Source organism: Coregonus lavaretus, assembly GCF_964263955.1.
Source record: "Coregonus lavaretus genome assembly, chromosome: 18".
Taxonomy (NCBI): Eukaryota; Metazoa; Chordata; class Actinopteri; order Salmoniformes; family Salmonidae; genus Coregonus; species Coregonus lavaretus.
The window spans coordinates 18572439-18592666 of NC_140005.1; the positions used below are offsets into that span (position 1 = coordinate 18572439).

At 45.3% G+C, this 20228-nt stretch overlaps 1 protein-coding gene across 4 annotated transcripts in view; it reads left to right on the forward strand.

The window, feature by feature from the left end:
* Positions 1 to 20228, forward strand: part of LOC311145863 (ral GTPase-activating protein subunit alpha-2-like) — a 174127-nt gene that overhangs the window by 73345 nt on the left and 80554 nt on the right. For all 4 annotated transcript variants that reach the window (XM_084182207.1, XM_084182209.1, XM_084182208.1 and 1 more), the window contains exons 17-31: positions 591 to 713; positions 998 to 1083; positions 1202 to 1292; positions 1376 to 1549; positions 4086 to 4244; positions 4564 to 4757; positions 4895 to 4993; positions 5099 to 5254; positions 12186 to 12314; positions 12657 to 12785; positions 12971 to 13029; positions 17885 to 17993; positions 18659 to 18769; positions 18889 to 18957; positions 19276 to 19413. In XM_084182207.1, the coding sequence (XP_084038333.1) occupies positions 591 to 713; positions 998 to 1083; positions 1202 to 1292; positions 1376 to 1549; positions 4086 to 4244; positions 4564 to 4757; positions 4895 to 4993; positions 5099 to 5254; positions 12186 to 12314; positions 12657 to 12785; positions 12971 to 13029; positions 17885 to 17993; positions 18659 to 18769; positions 18889 to 18957; positions 19276 to 19413 (1826 nt within the window). The remainder of the gene's footprint in view (positions 1 to 590; positions 714 to 997; positions 1084 to 1201; positions 1293 to 1375; positions 1550 to 4085; positions 4245 to 4563; positions 4758 to 4894; positions 4994 to 5098; positions 5255 to 12185; positions 12315 to 12656; positions 12786 to 12970; positions 13030 to 17884; positions 17994 to 18658; positions 18770 to 18888; positions 18958 to 19275; positions 19414 to 20228) is intronic.

Here is a 20228-nt window from a genome sequence, read left to right on the forward strand (position 1 = left end):
CTGTGTCCCATCTTTACGAGGCTTTGCCCGCTACTAAAAGCGTTCCTATGCTGCTTCACACTGTGAGCTCTTTCTTGCCTGGTATCTCCTCCTCTTCTGGTAACTCTTGCTCTCACAGGCTTTCAGGTAAAGTGTTCTGAGAGCTGTCTGTGTGGTGTCCTCCCACCTTCACCCTGTCTGTCTCTTCTGTCTGTCTGTCTGTCTGTCAGCCTGTCTGTCACTATTAATTTGCTGTCTCCAATTCTCCTGTCAGTCCCTCACTGTTGTATTAACACTAAGTGGAGTGGAAACCCTTGTTGTTTCTCACAGCTACTTACTGACGTTTGGTTTGAAGTGGATTGAAAGTAAAAAGGACGACTGTCTAAAGAAGATTCTATACTAGTCTGTTCTAATGTATGTTTTAATGTTCATAACTGTATGTTCCTTTCCCATCTCACTATGTGGCTATAACAATGTAACCATTTTATCATTTTAAGTTGTCAGAATACTGTGTGGTAGAAATGACCAGGTGTGTTGTGTATGAGATGAGTCTTGCCTGATGCATTGCTCTAACGCTCTGTCCTCTCCTCCCCCCCGGTCGTGGTGCTCAGACGTGGAGGAGGGCCAGCTGTCAGAGTGTGGGGGAGACGGAGAGCTGGAGGCTGGTGACAGCCCTCTACCACGCAGCAGCAGCACCTCCGACATCACACAGCAACTGGCTGACACCTTCCCAGGTAGGGATACAACAATGGGTGCGTGAACACACACAGCATGAGGGCATGTTCTAACAATGGGCATTTTAGCTGCCCTAGTGGAGCTATTTAGACTGATGCTAACAATGTATCCGTCCATACAGTGATTTATGTGCTTTGAAGCCTACAGGTTATAACTCATATTTCTGATGCTGCATCTAGAGATGTAGGGATGAGACTAGAACCGTATTTATGACCACAACACACTGCTGTCTGCTATGTGTGTGTGTGTCCAGTGTGATTAACAGGCACTGTGTGACTTCCAGGCCAGAAGAGAGCGTACTCTCCCAACAACTCCTGTAGCTCCGATGGCAGGACGTCAGAAGGGAGGAGAGACGGCGACCCACCAGTGGTGAGTCACACACCTGATGCAAAATCAATGACCCTCGTATTTCAGCAGGGCATCTGTTGCAGTCTGATAGAGGCATCTCTGAAACACCCACTGATGACTTCTCCCTCTGTGCTCCTAGATTTTGATCCGGCGGAGCAGCAGTCCGGCTGAGCTGGACTACCCTGTAGAGGGACACAACACCTACACAAGGCCGCAGCTCCAGGAGAAAAGTGAGAATATACAACCGTCTTTCAACCATCTCATACTTTGTCTCAAAACCATAACATTGACCCCTCTCTCCTTCGCTCCTCAGGCGAGAGTGTGAGCAGCGAGACGTCCAACGGCTACCTGAACAACGCTGACAGCAGCCTGCTGGCCTGGCAGGCGTTTGAGGAGGAGGCAGACTTCCATTCAGCACAGATAGGCATCATAGCAGACACAGAGAGCCAGAGGAACCTGCTGCTCAGCAACAATGAGGCCCTGGCAGGTACTGTACTGGATTGGCCTGGACAGGGGAGTTGGGTGGGAGGGGGTGCGTGCAGGGGTGGTTACAGGTCTGGGGAAGGTTTCTGGGGGGGATTGATGGTGGTTAAGGAGGCTTGGAGGGGATTGGTTTATATTGGATAAACACTGTACCCTCAGGTCCAGTAGATTGGTATTCTGTGAGGTTGTATAAGTTGTCACGTTCACCTGAGGTGTGGGTCTGCCCGTGGGTAGTGATTGGATTTATCTCAGAGCAGCTTGACCTTTCAGAGGATTAGAATAGCCTTCATAGCCAGCCTCTGTCTGGGGGAAAGTGATCTGCTCTACAGTACTGTATCTTCTTCCCTGCCTGCCTGCCTGCCTGCCCTCCCTCACCCTGGCCACTGAAGCTCTGTACCACCTCGAAGAAAGAGAAAACGCTCCCTTTCTCTGCACCTCTATCTAGCCTTGGACGTGTTCCGGTTTTACCACCTGCTCAGGGGTCTTTATTTAGCAGGCAGCTGGACCCTTTGTTTTTTTAGCTGTGTTAGGTACAGTGGGGAAAAAAAGTATTTAGTCAGTCACCAATTGTGCAAGTTCTCCCACTTAAAAAGATGAGAGAGGCCTGTAATTTTCATCATAGGTACACGTCAACTATGACAGACAAAATGAGGAAAAAAAATCAAGAAAATCACATTGTAGGATTTTTAATGAATTTATTTGCAAATTATGGTGGAAAATAAGTAATTGGTCAATAACAAAAGTTTCTCAATACTTTGTTATATACCCTTTGTTGGCAATGACACAGGTCAAACGATTTCTGTAAGTCTTCACAAGGTTTTCACACACTGTTGCTGGTATTTTGGCCCATTCCTCCATGCAGATCTCCTCTAGAGCAGTGAAGTTTTGGGGATGTCGCTGGGCAACACGGACTTTCAACTCCCGCCAAAGATTTTCTATGGGGTTGAGATCTGGAGACTGGCTAGGTCACTCCAGGACCTTGAAATGCTTCTTATGAAGCCACTCCTTCGTTGCCCGGGCGGTGTGTTTGGGATCATTGTCATGCTGAAAGACCCAGCCACGTTTCATCTTCAATGCCCTTGCTGATGGAAGGAGGTTTTCACTCAAAATCTCACGATATATGGTCCCATTCATTCTTTCCTTTACACGGATCAGTCGTCCTGGTCCCTTTGCAGAAAAACAGCCCCAAAGCATGATGTTTCCACTCCCATGCTTCACAGTAGGTATGGTGTTCTTTGGATGCAACTCAGCATTCTTTGTCCTCCAAACACGACGAGTTGAGTTTTTACCAAAAAGTTATATTTTGGTTTCATCTGACCATATGACATTCTCCCAATCCTCTTCTGGATCATCCAAATGCACTCTAGCAAACTTCAGACGGGCCTGGACATGTACTGGCTTAAGCAGGGGGACACGTCTGGCACTGCAGGATTTGAGTCCCTGGCGGCGTAGTGTGTTACTGATGGTAGGCTTTGTTACTTTGGTCCCAGCTCTCTGCAGGTCATTCACTAGGCCCCCCTGTGTGGTTCTGGGATTTTTGCTCACCGTTCTTGTGATCATTTTGACCCCACGGGGTGAGATCTTGCGTGGAGCCCAAGATCGAGGGAGATTATCGGTGGTCTTGTTTGTCTTCCATTTCCTAATAATTGCTCTCACAGTTGATTTCTTCAAACCAAGCTGCTTACCTATTGCAGATTCAGTCTTCCCAGCCTGGTGCAGGTCTACAATTTTGTTTCTGGTGTCCTTTGACAGCTCTTTGGTCTTGGCCATAGTGGAGTTTGGAGTGTGACTGTTTGAGGTTGTGGACAGGTGTCTTTTATACTGATAACAAGTTCAAACAGGTGCCATTAATGCAGGTAACGAGTGGAGGACAGAGGAGCCTCTTAAATAAGAAGTTACAGGTCTGTGAGAGCCAGAAATCTTTCTTGTTTGTAGGTGACCAAATACGTATTTTCCACCCTAATTTGCAAATAAATTCATTAAAAATCCTACAATGTGATTTTCTGGATTTTTTTTCCTCAATTTGTCTGTCATAGTTGACGTGTACCTATGATGAAAATGACAGGCCTCTCTCATCTTTTTAAGTGGGAGAACTTGCACAATTGGTGGCTGACTAAATACTTTTTTTCCCCACTGTATTAGGTCAACGCCTCATGGGTACATAAAGATGGAATGGTTACCACTTACATGTTCACTGGGCAACGTTAGGTGAGAGTCTCATTGCTATTAAGAAATGTTAGTTAAATCTTAGGTAAGTATCTCAAAATGTTATTGTGGTTCAGTGGGTGAATGCTCCCTTGAAGTACATTTGAATATTTGGAGAACACCACTATGGCTAATAGCTAGCTGTCAATTCTTGTCCAATGAAAGAAATGTAAGAATACCTCAGCTGTAACCCCTGACCCTTAGTGTAACCCCCACCTTGTCTGTGTTGTCTGTACTCCTAAATTGATTAATTGTGAATTCACAGCCTCTGTCCTCTTGTCCCTGTGCTCCCCCAAGCTCCGCTGTCTCCTCGTTGTCCCCTTGTCTTGTTTTAGGTCCTGAGTGTGCCCTCTCTCCCCACTCTGCACCCCTGTCCCAGCACCAACACCACCAGCACCCCCCCGCCTCGCCAGCTTTGCTCGTGCATCCTGAGTGCCCCCAGCTCCTGGAGGACACCATGCATCAGTCTGTGTTACACATGCCTCAGGACCTGGGTACTGCTACTGTCCCTACTATCCCCCCTACACACCCCCTTTTAGCCTGCCCAGCCCACCACCCTCTGTGTTGCACTGTTTATCCTATACCCAGCCCACACACTCATCTGTGTTTGGCCGTTTGTGACTCTGGTAACTGGTCAATCTCTGTGTTGAATCACCTCAGTGTCTGGGGTGTGGACAGGCCTAGAGTTGTAGTGTTATACAATAGAGTTTATACAGTAGTAAATCAAAGTTTTCTCTCTCTTTCTCACTCTCTCTCGCTCTCCACTCTTCTCGCTCTCCTCTCTTCTCTCTCTCGCCCTCTCTGGCCTTGTAGACAGCAGTGAGTGTCTGACTGATGATGTCAGCATCATCGCAGGCGGGAGCCTGACAGGCTGGCACGCTGACTCAGCCTTTGTGCTCTGGAGGAGGATTCTGGGTATCCTGGGGGATGTCAACAGCATCCGCTGCCCCAGGATCCACGCCAAGGTGTTCAGTTACCTCTACGACCTGTGGCACAAATTGGCAAAGGTAAGCCCAGCCTCCAAACACTCTCATCTGCCCAGATGACATGTCATCTATTCAGTCATCTACAGTAAGTTTATCTCAGTCAATATTTTGTTCTGTAGATTTTCAATCAGGCTAATGTGGTAATGCACTAATTGCAGATCCGGGACAACCTGGGCATCAGTGTGGATAACCAGTCGTCTCCTCCCCGGCCTGTCTTCATCCCTCCTCTCAGAATGCTGGCCTCCTGGCTCTTCAAGGTGAGTCAGCTGCTCAGAGGTCCACTGCCTCTACACACATCACCCAACTATCAATGACATGCATGTGGCTCTCCCTCTGTCCTCCTCTCTCCCTCTCCCCCCCAGGCCACCATGCTGCCAGCAGAGTTCAAGACGGGGAAGCTGCAGGCCTATAAACTCATCTGTGAGATGATGACTAAGAACCAGGACGTGCTGCCCAACAGTGACTTCCTGGTCCATCTCTACCAAGTCATGCACAAGGGCTTCACCAGCGAGGACCAGGTAACACATGGACATTTTTGCCAGACACTTTTAGTTTTATCCTAAGCAGGTTTCAGTTAATAATACATCTATTCAGTATGAGGGGTCCATGTGAGACAGGTATGGCCAAGAGGAAGCCTGACGAAGATCCACAGGGGTCGAAACATTGCCTCTTTAAAACCTAAACTGTGCTGTAATTCTCCTGTTTTCATGTGCTATTCTAAGTATCCTGTACTGTGTATGTGGAAACAAGTTGTAGATTCCTGTAACTAAGGCCAGAAGAGGGAGACATTATCAAACACAAGAGAATGGGACCGCTCTGACAGTACAGCTTGGGTCTGTTGCGTTCTGTGGCTGTAGTTCCACTCATAAACACTACAAGGATTGATTGCAAAAGAAAGTGGAGAGGTCTCAAGTATTTACTGATAAGTGGGACCAAATAACACATCAAGAGGGATGGGCCTGATTTCATATACGAAGGAAAGGTGCTCCTGATCGGCAGTCATATGAAAACAAAATGTTTTATGTATGTACAGTGAGGGAAAAAAGTATTTGATCCCCTGCTGATTTTGTATGTTTGCCCACTGACAAAGACATGATCAGTCTATAATTGTAATGGTAGGTTTATTTGAACAGTGAGAGACAGAATAACAACAAAAAAATCCAGAAAAACGCATGTCAAAAATGTTATAAATTGATTTGCATTTTAATGAGGGAAATAAGTATTTGACCCCTCTGCAAAACATGACTTAGTACTTGGTGGCAAAACCCTTGTTGGCAATCACAGAGGTCAGACGTTTCTTCTAGTTGGCCACCAGGTTTGCACACATCTCAGGAGGGATTTTGTTCCACTCCTCTTTGCAGATCTTCTCCAAGTCACTAAGGCTGACGTTTGGCAACTCGAACCTTCAGCTCCCTCCACAGATTTTCTATGGGATTAAGGTCTGGAGACTGGCTAGGCCACTCCAGGACCTTAATGTGCTTCTTCTTGAGCCACTCCTTTGTTGCCTTGGCCGTGTGTTTTGGATCATTGTCATGCTGGAATACCCATCCACGACCCCTTTTCAATGCCCTGGCTAAGGGAAGGAGGTTCTCACCCAAGATTTGACGGTACATGGCCCCGTCCATCGTCCCTTTGATGCGGTGAAGTTGTCCTGTCCCCTTAGCAGAAAAACACCCCCAAAGCATAATGTTTCCACCTCCATGTTTGACTGTGGGGATGGTGTTCTTGGGGTCATAGGCAGCATTCCTCCAACTCTAAACACAGTGAGTTGAGTTGATGCCAAAGAGCTCGATTTTGGTCTCATCTGACCACAACACTTTCACCCAGTTCTCCTTTGAATCATTCAGATGTTCATTAGCAAACTTCAGACGGCCCTGTATATGTGCTTTCTTGAGCAGGGGGACTTTGCGGGCGCTGCAGGATTTCAGCCCTTCACGGCGTAGTGTGTTACCAATTGTTTTCTTGGTTACTATGGTCCCAGCTGCCTTGAGATCATTGACAAGATCCTCCCGTGTAGTTCTGGGCTGATTCCTCACCGTTCTCATGATCATTGCAACTCCACAAAATCTTGCATGGAGCCCCAGGCCGAGGGAGATTGACAGTTCTTTTGTGTTTCTTCCATTTGCGAATAATCGCATCAACTGTTGTCACCTTCTCACCAAGCTGCTTGGCGATGGTCTTGTAGCCCATTCCAGCCTCGTGTAGGTCTACAATCTTGTCCCTGACATCCTTGGAGAGCTCTTTGGTCTTGGCCATGGTGGAGAGTTTGGAATCTGATTGATTGCTTCTGTGGACAAGTGTCTTTTATACAGGTAACAAGCTGAGATTAGGAGCACTCCCTTTAAGAGTGTGCTCCTAATCTCAGCTCATTACCTGTATAAAAGACACCTGGGAGCCAGAAATCTTTCTGATTGAGAGGGGGTCAAATACTTATTTCCCTCATTAAAATGCAAATCAATTTATAACATTTTTGACATGCGTTTTTCTGGATTTTTTTGTTGTTATTCTGTCTCTCACTGTTCAAATAAACCTACCATTAAAATTATAGACTGATCATTTCTTTGTCAGTGGGCAAACGTACAAAATCAGCAGGGGATCAAATACTTTTTTCCCTCACTGTTTATGTCCTTTTGTAGTTTGTTATGGTAGTTGCTTGTTTGTTTGCTTTTGTGTGTCCACTACACCGAGGTAGTGGCCTGAAGAGGGTGGGGTGTTCTGGGGAGGTGTGGTGGGTAGTCTGGGGGACCATGAACATTTATCTCCCACTTCTCTATTGTGGGATGGTTATTTGTAACGGCTGTCAATGGTATTACATGCCTACAAGAAATAAATAATAATAATACCCAAAAATGAAAAAATACCCCAAAAGATGGCTCCTTGCAACAACATTTTTTATATATAAACGCAACATGTAAAGTGTTGGTCCCATTTTTCATGAACTGAAATAAAATAACACAGAAATGTTTAATACGCACATAAAGCTTATTTCTCTCAAGTTCTGTGGCCAAATTTGCTTAAATCCCTGTTAGTGAGCATTTCTCATTTGCCAAGATAATCCATCCACTTCACAGGTGTGGCATATCAAGAAGCTGATTTAAACAGCATGATCATTACACTGGTGCACCTTGTGCCGGGGACAATAAAAGGCCACTCAAAAATGTGCAGTTTTGTCACACAACACAATGCCACAGATGTCTCAAGTTTTGAGTGAGCGTGCAATTGGCATGCTGACTGCAGGAATGTCCACCAGAGCTGTTGCCAGAGAATTGAATGTTAATTTCTCTACCAATGTCGTTTTAGAGAATTTGTCAGTACGTCCAACCGGCCTCAAAACCACAAATCACGTGTATGGTGTTGTTTGGGCGAGCAGTTTGCTGATGTCAACATTGTGAACAGAGTTCCCCATTGTGGGGTTATGGTAGGGGCAGGCATAAGCTACGGACAATGAATTGCATTTTATCGATGGCAATTTCAATGCACAGAGATACCGTGATGAGATCCTGAGGTCCATTGTAGTGCCATTCATCCGCCACCATCACCTCATGTTTTAGCAAGATAATGAACAGCCCCATGTTGCAAGGATCTGTACACAATTCCTGGAAGCTGAAAATGTCCCAGTTCTTCAATGGCCTGCGATGTCACCCATTGAGCATGTTTGGGATGTTCTGGATCGACGTGTACAACAGCGTGTTCCAGTTCCCACCAATATCCAGCAACTTCGCACAGCCATTGAAGAGGAGTGGAACAACATTCCACAGGCCATAATCAACAGACTGATCAACTCTATGCGAAGGAGATGTGTCGCGCTGCATGAGGCAAATGGTGGTCACACCAGATACTGACTGGTTTTCTGATCCAAGCCCCTACCTTTTTTTAAAGGTATCTGTGACCAACAGATGCATATCTGAATTCCCAGTCATGTGAAATCCATAGATTTAGGTCCTAATGAATTTATTTAATTTGACTGATTTCATTAAATGAACTGTAACTCAGTAAGATCTTTGAAATTGTTGCATGTTGCGTTTGTATATTTTTTCAGTATAAAATATTTGAATAATTTTAATATAAAAAGATTGTTTAGTCCCTCAAATGTGGGGGAGTGTAGGTGGGTTAAAAAACCTAAAAATTAAAAAACACTAGATGGGGCTATAGTCAGACATCATAGCTTTGTTGCATTGTCCTTTCGATACAGGAGCAGCATGATGCAATACACTGTCGCTGGTACATAGCACATGCTTATTGTCATGTCTTGTCATGTGTTGACATAGGTCCTGCTGATGATGACATATTGCTTATGCATTACCTTTACCCCTCTGACTAGTTCTGGACTAGCTAAGGTAAATGTGAGGAAAGTTGATGAAGCTGGTGAAGTAATATATTGTGCATAGGTAAGGGTCATGGGTTCACGCCAGTGTAGTCTTGTGTTTTCTAGGCCTCTGCTCAGCTGTCAACTGGATATCTCCAGACCTCTCTCTCTGTCTCCTCCTGCCAACCGGTGGTGGTGATGATTGCACACTGTTTTGGCATGTTGTCTCCTCTCACTCCAGCATGGTTCTCCTCTATCTAGCCACACCCTGCCTCCCTGCCTGCCGGGTTAGCTGGCTGGCTGCTCTTCACGTTAGGCTGTGGTCCAGTCCAGCCAGCCCAGCCTGCTGAGTAGGGATAAAACAGGAGCCGGCAAAAAACAAAGACAGGAGAGGAGAGGGAGAGAGTTGGAAAGAGATTGAAAGGGGGAAAAACTGTAAATAAATTGTTTTGTTGTGTGTGCATGTGTGTGTGTGTGTCTGCATGTGTGTGTGTGTGTATGTGTGTCCTCTGCCCACGGGTTTATATTGCGCCTTGGCAGCACGACAAGCTTATTAGAATGTTTTCCATGTCATTAAATAATGTTTGAGCTCCTGCCGTGTGTATGTGATTAATTAAGGACTGACGTCTGTCGTGCTCCGTAAGTGACACGTTGGCTGGGGCTGGAGAGGACCGGGAGGGAGAGACTGGGGAGGAAAGGGGGCTCCCGGGGAATGCGCTGTGGAGAAATGAGGGGGCCGGCACAGAGGGACAGCGTGGCATTCTCCAGCTTTTGTTGTGCCTAAATATAATATGGGGCCGGGCCGCCAGTGCTGAGCTGGCTGGGCGCTGGAGCGTGTTCAAATTGGCCAGAGAAAGAGTCCTCACGCCACACAATGGAGGGACAGCCCAGCCACACGCCTGCTTTACATAAGAATGTGCCTCTTACTACGTCCCCATCCCCTCCTTCTTCCTCTGTCCCCTCTATCCACCCTCCCTGCAGTATCCCTCCCAAATCTAGCGTTCTTCTCTCTTTAGTCTACTCTGTCCCACTCAGATTCTCCATATATATTTTTCCCCATTTCTTTGTCTTTTTACTGGTCTGTCTAGTCTTGAAAAAAACTCTGATTATACAATATTATACAAATATAACATGACAGGGTTTTTTCACTAAAAAGGAGGGGCTATGAAGGAGGGTACATCCTCTCCACCCGGCTGCCAATGTAACTGGTATTGTCCAGTCTCTCTCTCTCTCTCTCTCTCTGTCTCTATCTCTGTCTGTCTGTCTACCGAGCCTGCAGTGGCATTACCTTGGCCTTGCACAATGGCAGTCATCTATTTAATAAGAGTGCTGTTCAGCCTACTGAAAAGTTGTTGCTTGTGGATTAAATGTGCCTTCTAGTGTGCTGAGTGTGAGCCTGTCATTAAACATCTCTCTAACACCTGCTCTCCCTGTGCAAAACCATCAGTTTATTTTTTCACCTCAATTTATCAGTGAAGAGAAACAGGGATTGTTTAATCTGTGTAACGGATGCCTGTGGAGAGAGAGGGAAAGTGTGACAGTTGAGTTCTGCTGCGGTTCAAAACCCAGTGGCTTAGTTAATGATTAAACCCTCCAAAAGCACCTCTAGACCTTGACACATAGCCATACAGATGGGCTCTACCTATTAACATGTCTAGCCTGGACTGGGAAAACCCCATTTTACAAACTTGTTCTGTGATAAGAACTGATAGTAGTGCCATGATGTCAATAACGACCAGTAAATGGGGAAATATTTCATTCCATGTAAGAAACATAATATAAAGACTGAGGCTCATTCCCTGTGGGTTGTGTGCCTACCAAACACGGCAGAATGAAAGGGTTAAGAAGCCTCCTGTCAGGCTTGTATTAATGCACCTTTTATTGAACAGAGCAGAGTAGGCCAATCCTACTGCCAACCCTCAGCCCCACCACACGCACGCAGCAGGGCTCAATTCCCATCTCTACTACCACACACTAATTTCACATCCAGCTCCCTCTACTTACAGGCAGAATGGAAATGCTTTGTAGGTTTGTCGCTTCCCCTAAAATGCAAATGTCTGGCGATCAGCCGACATTACGCCTCTCAGAGGTCAATTACAGCAGAAATTAGGGGAAAATGGGCCTCCAAGCCCAACGCTCCAAACCAATTTTCGTCTTCTGCCGACACGCTATGTTTTGACTTGTTCCTTATTGCCTGCGTGTTTTTATATTCCTCTTTTGTTTCCCCACTCTGTGTTTACAAAGGCTTCATTTGAGGGGATTAATGTAGTGGGTGGGTTGGAAGGCGCAGAACAGAGTAGGGGTGGAGGAGGAGGAGTGTGTCGGGTGTTTGCTGAGGTGTACTGGGGTTTAGTACTCAGGGAGACACCGGGCCGCTGTTTGAACGACCTGATTTACACACGTTTACAGCTATCCAGAAGGCAGGTGTTCCCGGCCTGGACCTTGGCTGTGTACACACGCAGACACACACACACAGTTAAGCAAACCCCCCCGCCCTTATGTAGTTCTATTACATTCTTATCGCAAGAATATCAGTTCACTCCTGACATTTAAGGCAATATGAGGTCATCCACGGCAACCTATTTCAGTTCATTATTAGACACAGTACTTTATTAAAATGCCCAACCCAATGCATGTTTTCAGTATACTGTACCTTTCTAGCCATCAGGGTGATGAGATGACCATTGTTATTGTGGAGCGGTACTTTCTGCCCACGTATACTTAAATCCCTCTTCAATACTCTCTTTAATACTGTGTGTGTGTGTGTGGTACTTTTGTTCCACCATTCCCCCTCCCTTGTGCTGTGTGATCAACCCATGTGCTGTCTCTTTCTCCCATTCCTCTCTCTTTTTCTCCATCCCTCGTCCTCATTTCTGTTTTTGTAAGATATGGACTGTGAAATGCTGTGCTCTCCTGAGTGCGCTGTTGTCATATTTGTAGCAATTTGGGAAGCACTACTATGCTATCATTATTTTCCAGAGCTCAGTGACTGTCCATTCCCCAAAATACACGTATCAGAATACCAGAGATACATGCCACCTACTTACAAAAGATATGGCTCTATGTTTATTTTAATGATCATTCAATCAATCCATTGACCTAACCACCATGACCATCTGTGTGGTGTGTGTGTTCGCTCTCAGGACGTTCTAAACACAGTGATCCGTTCCTGTTCCCCACGCTTCTTCTACCTGGGCCTGCCTGGCTTCACTATGCTGGTGGGAGACTTCATTACCGCTGCAGCACGCATCCTCAGCCACGACTCCTCAGAGGTACGCAGGTCTGCACAAACAGACGCAGACACACACATAGACAGGCAGGCAGGCTTACATCAAATGTGACGCAATATGTAATCCAATGTATTTAGGGTCGTTAAACCTATTCTACTATACTTCATTCTGAAGTTCAGATTAGTGTGTTGAATGTACTACACAGTATTCAACTCAATGGAAACATATTCAGTGAGTTAAACAACATAATGCTGCCGCTCCTGGAGGACTTTCTCCTGGATGCTTTTCTCCTGAAGGCTTTTCCTTCAAGATGAATGTTTCATGCAACATAATCAGAGTTCTGTAGTGATGAGATGACGAATGTGTGTTATTTTAATCTGAAAGGCTCCGAGGATTGACGCACAGACCGTCCTTGGGTCGCTGGTCTGTTTACCCAACCTCTACCTGCAGATTCCACTACTGCAGACCGTTCCCGGAACTGATGACATTGTTGTCGGGAACGAGGACATCAAGGTATTCATAGTTCTTACATGTACTTTGACATTTTAGTAAATATTCAGACAGCAAACAAATAAAAAAAATTGGATAGCAGTTCCCTGTAGTTAGAGTTCAAGTATCTTGATTAATAAAATGGAAAGTTTGGATGGTATGTGAAGTGGATTGAACATCATCATGTCTCCTCTACCCTCTCCCTTCAGGACTATCTGGTCAACATCTTACTGAAGACGGCACGGAATGAACCCTGTGAAGCGGCCAGGTATGGAGGGGATGGGGGTGCAGAAGAAAGGAACAGTCGTGTGGAGGGAATGGGATTGATTGGATTGAGTGGATTAATGTTCATATTTCATATGAACAAATATAAAATATTTGATGAATTTGTGTAATGTAAGAAGAAAATAAAAAGGGGGTAATGCAATGGCGCCGGAGGGGATGGCTGACGTTTTATGGGCTCTTAACCAACCGTGCTATTTTGTGTGTTTCTTCGCATTGTTTGTAAATTATTTTGTACATAAAGTTGCTGCTACCGTCTCTTATGACCGAAAATAGCTTCTGGACATCAGAACAGCGATCGCTCACCTTGAACTGGACGAATAATTTTTATTTTATGAGTCGGACGAGAGGGATTTGCTCCAGACACCCGACAGGGCCCTCATCCCCGTCATTCGCAGTAGAAAGAAAAGGAGATATCGCGGAAGGAGATCCGGGTGCTTGGTAAGGAGCCGGCAACAAGTGGCTAATCTGCCTTTGCCATCAATACTATTGGCCAATTTACAATCGCTTGATAATAAAGTGGACGAACTACAAGCACGTACAGTTGAAGTCGGAAGTTTACATACACTTAGGTTGGAATCATTAAAACTCGTTTTTCAACCACTCCACAAATTTCTTGTTAACAAATTATAGTTTTGGCAAGTCGGTTAGGACATCTACTTTGTGCATGACACAAGTAATTTTTCCAACAATTGTTTACAGACAGATTATTTAACTTATAATTCACTGTATCACAATTCCAGTGGGTCAGAAGTTTACATACACTAAGTTGACTGTGCCTTTAAACAGCTTGGAAAATTCCAGAAAATGATGTCATGGCTTTAGAAGCGTCTGATAGGCTAATTGACATCATTTGAGTCAATTGGAGGTGTACCTGTGGATGTATTTCAAGGCCTACCTTCAAACTCTGTGCCTTTTTGCTTGACATCATGGGGAAATCAAAAGAAATCAGCCAAGACCTCAAAAACATTATTGTAGACCTCCACAAATCTGGTTCATCCTTGGGAGCAATTTCCAAAAGCCTGAAGGTACCACGTTCATCTGTACAAACAATAGTTTGCAAGTATAAACACCATGGTACCACGCAGCCTTCATACCGCTCATGAAGGAGACGCGTTCTGTCTCCTAGAAATGAACATACTTTGGTGCGAAAAGTGCAAATCAATCCCAGAACAACAGCAAAGGACCTTGTGAAGATGCTGGAGGAAACAGGTACAAAAGTGTCTATATCCACAGTAAAACGAGTCCTATATCGACATAACCTGAAAGGCTGTTCAGCATGGAAGAAGCCACTGCTCCAAAACCGCCATAAAAAAAGCCAGACTACGGTTTGCAACTGCACATGGGGACAAAGATTGTACTTTTTGGAGAAATGTCCTCTGTTTGACCATCGTTATATTTGGAGGAAAAAGGGAGGACTTGCAAGCCAAAGAACACCGTCCCAACCGTGAAGCACGGGGGTGGCAGCATCATGCTGTGGGGGTGCTTTGCTGCAGGAGGGACTGGTGCACTTCACAAAATAGATGGCATCATGAGGAAGGAAAATTATGTGGATATATTGAAGCAACATCTCAAGACATCAGTCAGGAAGTTGAAGCTTGGTCGCAAATGGGTCTTCCAAATGGACAACGACCCCAAGCATACTTCCAAAGTTGTGGCAAAATGGCTTAAGGACAACAAAATCAAGGTATTGGAGTGGCCATCACAAAGCCCTGACCTCAATCCTATAGGAAATTTGTGGGCAGAACTGAAAAAGTGTGTGCGAGCGAGGCCTACAAACCTGACTCAGTTACACCAGCTCTGTCAGGAGGAATGGGCCAAAATTCACCCAACTTATTGTGGGAAGCTTGTGGAAGGCTACCCAAAACGTTTGACCCAAGTTTAAACAATTTAAAGGCAATGCTACCAAATACTAATTGAGTGTATGTAAACTTCTGACCCACTGATAATGTGATGAAATAAATAAAAGCTGAAATAAATACATCTCTCTACTATTATTCTGACCTTTCACATTCTTAAAATAAAGTGGTGATCCTAACTGACCTAAGACAGGGAATTTTTACTAGGATTAAATGTCAGGAATTGTATAAAACTGAGTTTAAATGTATTTGGCTAAGGTGTATGTAAACTTCCGACTTCAGCTGTATATCCTACCAACGGGACATTAAAAACTGAGTCGTGGCTGAACGAAGACATGAATAACGGGTTATACACTGTATCGTCAGGATAGAACAGCAGCCTCTGTTAAGACAAGGGATGGCGGTCTATGTATATTTGTAAACAACAGCTGGTGCAATATATCTAAGGAAGTCTCAAGGTTTTGCTCGCCTGAGGTAGAGTATCTCATGATAAGCTGTAGACCACATTATCTACCAAGAGAGTTTTCATCTATATTCTTCGTAGCTGTCTATTTACCACCATAAACCAATGCTGGCACTAAGACCTCACTCAATGAACTGTATACGGCCATAAGCAAACAGGAAAACGCTCATCCATAGGCGGCGCTCCTAGTGGCCGGGGACTTTAATGCAGGGAAACTTAAATCAGTTTTTACCTCATTTCTACTAGCATGTTAAATGTGCAACCAGAGGGGAAAAAAAACTAGAGGCCACCTTTACTCCACACACAGAGACACGTACAAAGCTCTCCCTCTTCCTCCATTTGGCAAATCTGACCATAATTCTATCCTCCTGATTCCTGCTTACAAGCAAAAACTAAAGCAGGAAGCACCAGTGACTCAGTCAATAAAAAAGTGGTCAGATGAAGCAGATGCTAAGCTACAGGACCGTTTTTCTAGCACAGACTGGGATCTTCCGATGGCATTGAGGAGTACACCACATCAGTCACTGGCTTCATCAATAAGTGACGTCGTTCCCACAGTGACTGTACATACATACCCCAACCAGAAGCCATGGATCCCAGGTAACATCCACACTGAGCTAAAGGGTAGAGCTGCCGCTTTCAAGGAGCGGGACTCTAACCCGGAAGCTTATAAGAAATCCCGCTATGCCCTCCGACGATCCATTAAACAGGCAAAGCGTCAATACAGGACTAAGATCGAATCGTACTACACCGGCTCCGACGCTTGTCGGATGTGGCAGGGCTTGCAAACTATTACAGCCTACAAAGGGAAGCACAGCCGCGAGCTGCCCAGTGACACGAGCCTACCAGACGAGCTAAATTACTTCTATGCTCGCTTCGAGGCAAGTAACACTGAAACATGCATGAGAGCATCAGCTGTTCCGGACGACTGTGTGATCACGCTCTCCGTAGCCGATGTGAGTAAGACCTTTTAAACAGGTCAACATTCACAAGGCCGCAGGGCCAGACGGATTACCAGGAAGTGTACTCCGAGCATGCGCTGACCAACTGGCAAGTGTCTTCACTGACATTTTCAACCTCTCCCTGTCTGAGTCTGTAATACCAACATGTTTCAAGCAGACCACCATAGTCCCTGTGCCCAAGAACACTAAGGTAACCTGCCTAAATGACTACCGATCCGTAGCACTCACGTCTGTAGCCATGAAGTGCTTTGAAAGGCTGGTCATGGCTCACATCAACACCATTATCCCAGAAACAGATGCACAGATGATGCAATTTATATTGTGCTCCACACTGCCCTTTCACACCTGGACAAAAGGAACACCAATGTGAGAATGCTATTCATTGACTACAGCTCAATGTTCAAAACCATACTGCCTTCAAAGCTCATCACTAAGCTAAGGACCCTGGGACTAAACACCTCCCTCTACAACTGGATCCTGGACTTCCTGACAGGCTGCCCCCAGGTGGTAAAGGTAGGTAACAACACATCCGCCACGCTGATCCTCAACACCAGGACCAGGACAACAACCTCTCCCTCCACGTGATCAAGACAAAGGAGATGATGGTTGTGGACTACAGGAAAAAGAAAAGGACCGAGCACGCCCCCATTCTCATTGACGGGGCTGTAGTGGAGCAGGTTGAGAGCTTCAAGTTCCTTGGTGTCCACATCACCAATAAACTAACATGGTCCAAGCACACCAAGACAGTCATGAAGAGGGCACAACAAAACCTATTCCCCCTAAGGAGACTGAAAAGATTTGGCATGGGTCCTCAGATTCTCAAAAGGTTGTACAGCTGCACCATCGAGAGCATCCTGACTGGTTGCATCACTGCCTGGTATGGCAACTGCTCGGCCTCCGACCGCAAGGCACTACAGAGGGTAGTGCGTACGGCCCAGTACATCACTGGGGCCAAGCTTCCTGCCATCCAGGACCTCTATACCAGGCAGTGTCAGAGGAAGGCCCTAAAAATTGTCAAAGACTCCAACCACCCTAGTCATAGACTGTTCTCTCTGCTACCGCACGGCAAGCGGTACCGGAGCGCCAAGTCTATGTCCAAGAGGCTTCTAAACAGCTTCTACCCCCAAGCCATAAGACTCCTGAACATCTAATCAAATGGCTACCCAGACTATTTGCATTGCCCCCCCCCCCCCCCCCCCCTTTACGCTGCTGCTACTCTCTGTTTATTATCTATGCATAGTCACTTATCTATGCCCCGCACATTGACTCGGTACCAGTACCCCCTGTATATAGCCTCGCTATTGTTATTTTTACTGCTGCTCTTAAATTATTTGTTACTTTTATTTCGTATTATTTTATTTAGTAATGGTATTCTTCTCAAAACTGCATTGTTGGTTAAGGGCTTGTAAGTAAGCATTTCACTGTAAGGTCTACACCTGCGCATGTGACAAATAACATTTGATTTGATTGGAATTTCAGAGATACAACATGAGTAAGTATGTAATTGGTCCCATAGCGTGCATCAGTATTCTCTCACTGGTCTTCTGTGTGTTCTAGGTATATAGCTGTATGTAGTCTGGGCCTGTGGGTATGTGAGGAGCTGATGCAGAACAATATTCACCACCAGGTCAAGGATGCCATCAATGTACTGGGCGTAACACTAAAGGTGAGTGTGTTGTTGCATCAGCATCTATGTGAGTGACAACGTGCTCAGTGGTGTGACTCCTGTATGTTTTTGAAGACCTCTGCTCCCCTGTCTATCAGTGGAAATATGCAGAGAGAACCTGAGGGTTTTGGGAAAAGAGCTCGGGGCGGTGGAGTAATTTCCAGACCACTCGCTCTCAGTGGATGCAGGCCAATTTAAGCATTTAAGTTTCTTACTAGTGCAATACCCCCCTCTAATGGAGCAGTAATCACTCCCCTGCCCAACTTGACACACACACCCGGCTGGCCCAAAATAAAGGGGATGAGGGAGGGGTGCTTTTCTAAAAGCAGGTGCTGAACGCTCTGGATCAGTCTTTGTGTTGGGCCATTTTTGCTCTCCTGCATTGTCTGCTCTTGTTACATTCAGCTAGAAAACAGGCGAAATTCCAGATCACCTTTTTTAACAACACAGCTGTGTCTGCCAATCAGTCCATAAATAAACTGTAGTTTGAAAGAAAGTTATTTGCAGAACCAAGACATTTTCATAAATGTTTCTGTTATGCCAGAGGTCCCCATAATAGTTTTATACAACCACTCATCCTACTACGTTGTTGACTTCGCAGAAGACGAACCCTGATCTCTCGTTTACTGTCCTCGCTCTCTCACTCTCTCTTGCTCGCTTGTCAGTTTGGGAACAAGGCCGTGGCTCAGGTAGCCTGTGACCTGTTCCAGCTCCTCATCTCTCACTGGGAACACCTCCAGAGGCTAGAGCGCTCTCTCCCAAAGAAGATCATTGAGGTAGGATGACACCGCTCCCCCTCAGCTCACCTAACCATCTCCTATTATGGGACATGCTATCTTCTTTCACTTGAGAAATACATGTCATCGAAGTGTTCCTTTATTTTTGTACCATGCAGATCTTTGTGGCCACTATAGCATTTCTGTTGCCGAGCGCAGAGCACTCGACGGTGGAGGCTGACAAAAAGGTACGGGGAAGTTGAAAAGAGCATAAAATGGCTGAAGTCTGAAGGACCCTTTTTCGATAGATGTAGCGAGGGAATTTGTACAGGAATCTTGTTTTGTCTGGACCCTATTTGTGTCTCTCCCTTCCTGATTTCTATCTCATTTTCTCTCTCCTTTTCTCTCTCTTTTTCTCCCTCCAGCCCTCCCTCTCTGTCCCTCTCTCCCTACCTCATCCCTCTCCCTAGCTGTTTTATTGATTATCTTTGCGTACAGTAGGCTTCATTGTGTGTGGAGGGTGCTGGGCTAATGGAAAAGGCCTCTCCTCTCTTTGTATGACTCAGCTAATGGTATCTCTGCTGCTGTGCCTGCTGGACTGGTGCATGGCCATGCCCCTGAGTATGCTGCTGGAGCCCATCAGCATGCCCGTGCTGGAGGACCCCACATCCCACAAGGCCCCTCTGCTCGACTATATCTACAGGGTGGGTAACATAGAGAGAATACAGTGTCAAAGTAATTTGTCTTACCCCAACCACAGCCCTATTCAGATGCCCTATTCAGCATTTAAAGTTTGTTCTATGCCTATGCCGCCTTGGAAATTCAGTTTCCAATTTTTGTTTCCAGTTTCTACTGTTATGTGAGAATGTCCACCTAACCACCCCACCTGTTTGGTAAAACACATGTAATACCCAAAAACATTCATTTATAACCCTTATTTAGCGAGAAGAGGCTGAGCATCAGGCTAAATTAATGTGGTGTTATTCATTGGAGTTTTGACAGATGCGGTCAAAGACAATCCTTTATATGGATGTCACCCCTGATAAGAAATTGTCAAATTATGTAGATGTGTCTTTGTCCTTGTGATAAGCCTGGATTTAAAAGCCTGTCTGGATTTGAGTTTAATATTTCTTAAAATGAGAGAGACTGCAGCTGCTATCTAGGAATTAAATAAATGTCATTTGTTGTTCTATTGTGCACATAACAGTAAAGTGTCTCTTAATTTCATCATAGGTAAATAAGCGTTACCCTGACCTTAGTGAAATGCTTGTCCTCTTGTTTTCAGATATACAATGTGAGGAGCAACATATTTGGACAATATTAACGTAATAAAACCAGAGAATATCACAAACACACTAAATACACGTCTCTACTGGTCTCCAATACAAAATGGACTTCAAACTGTACTCACAACAAAACGCTTTCTTTAAAATATCCTTCATAAGGCTATTCAATACTCAGTCTTTTCAGCTAGGCACTCATTTACAGTTGAAGTCGGAAGTTTACATACACTTAGGTT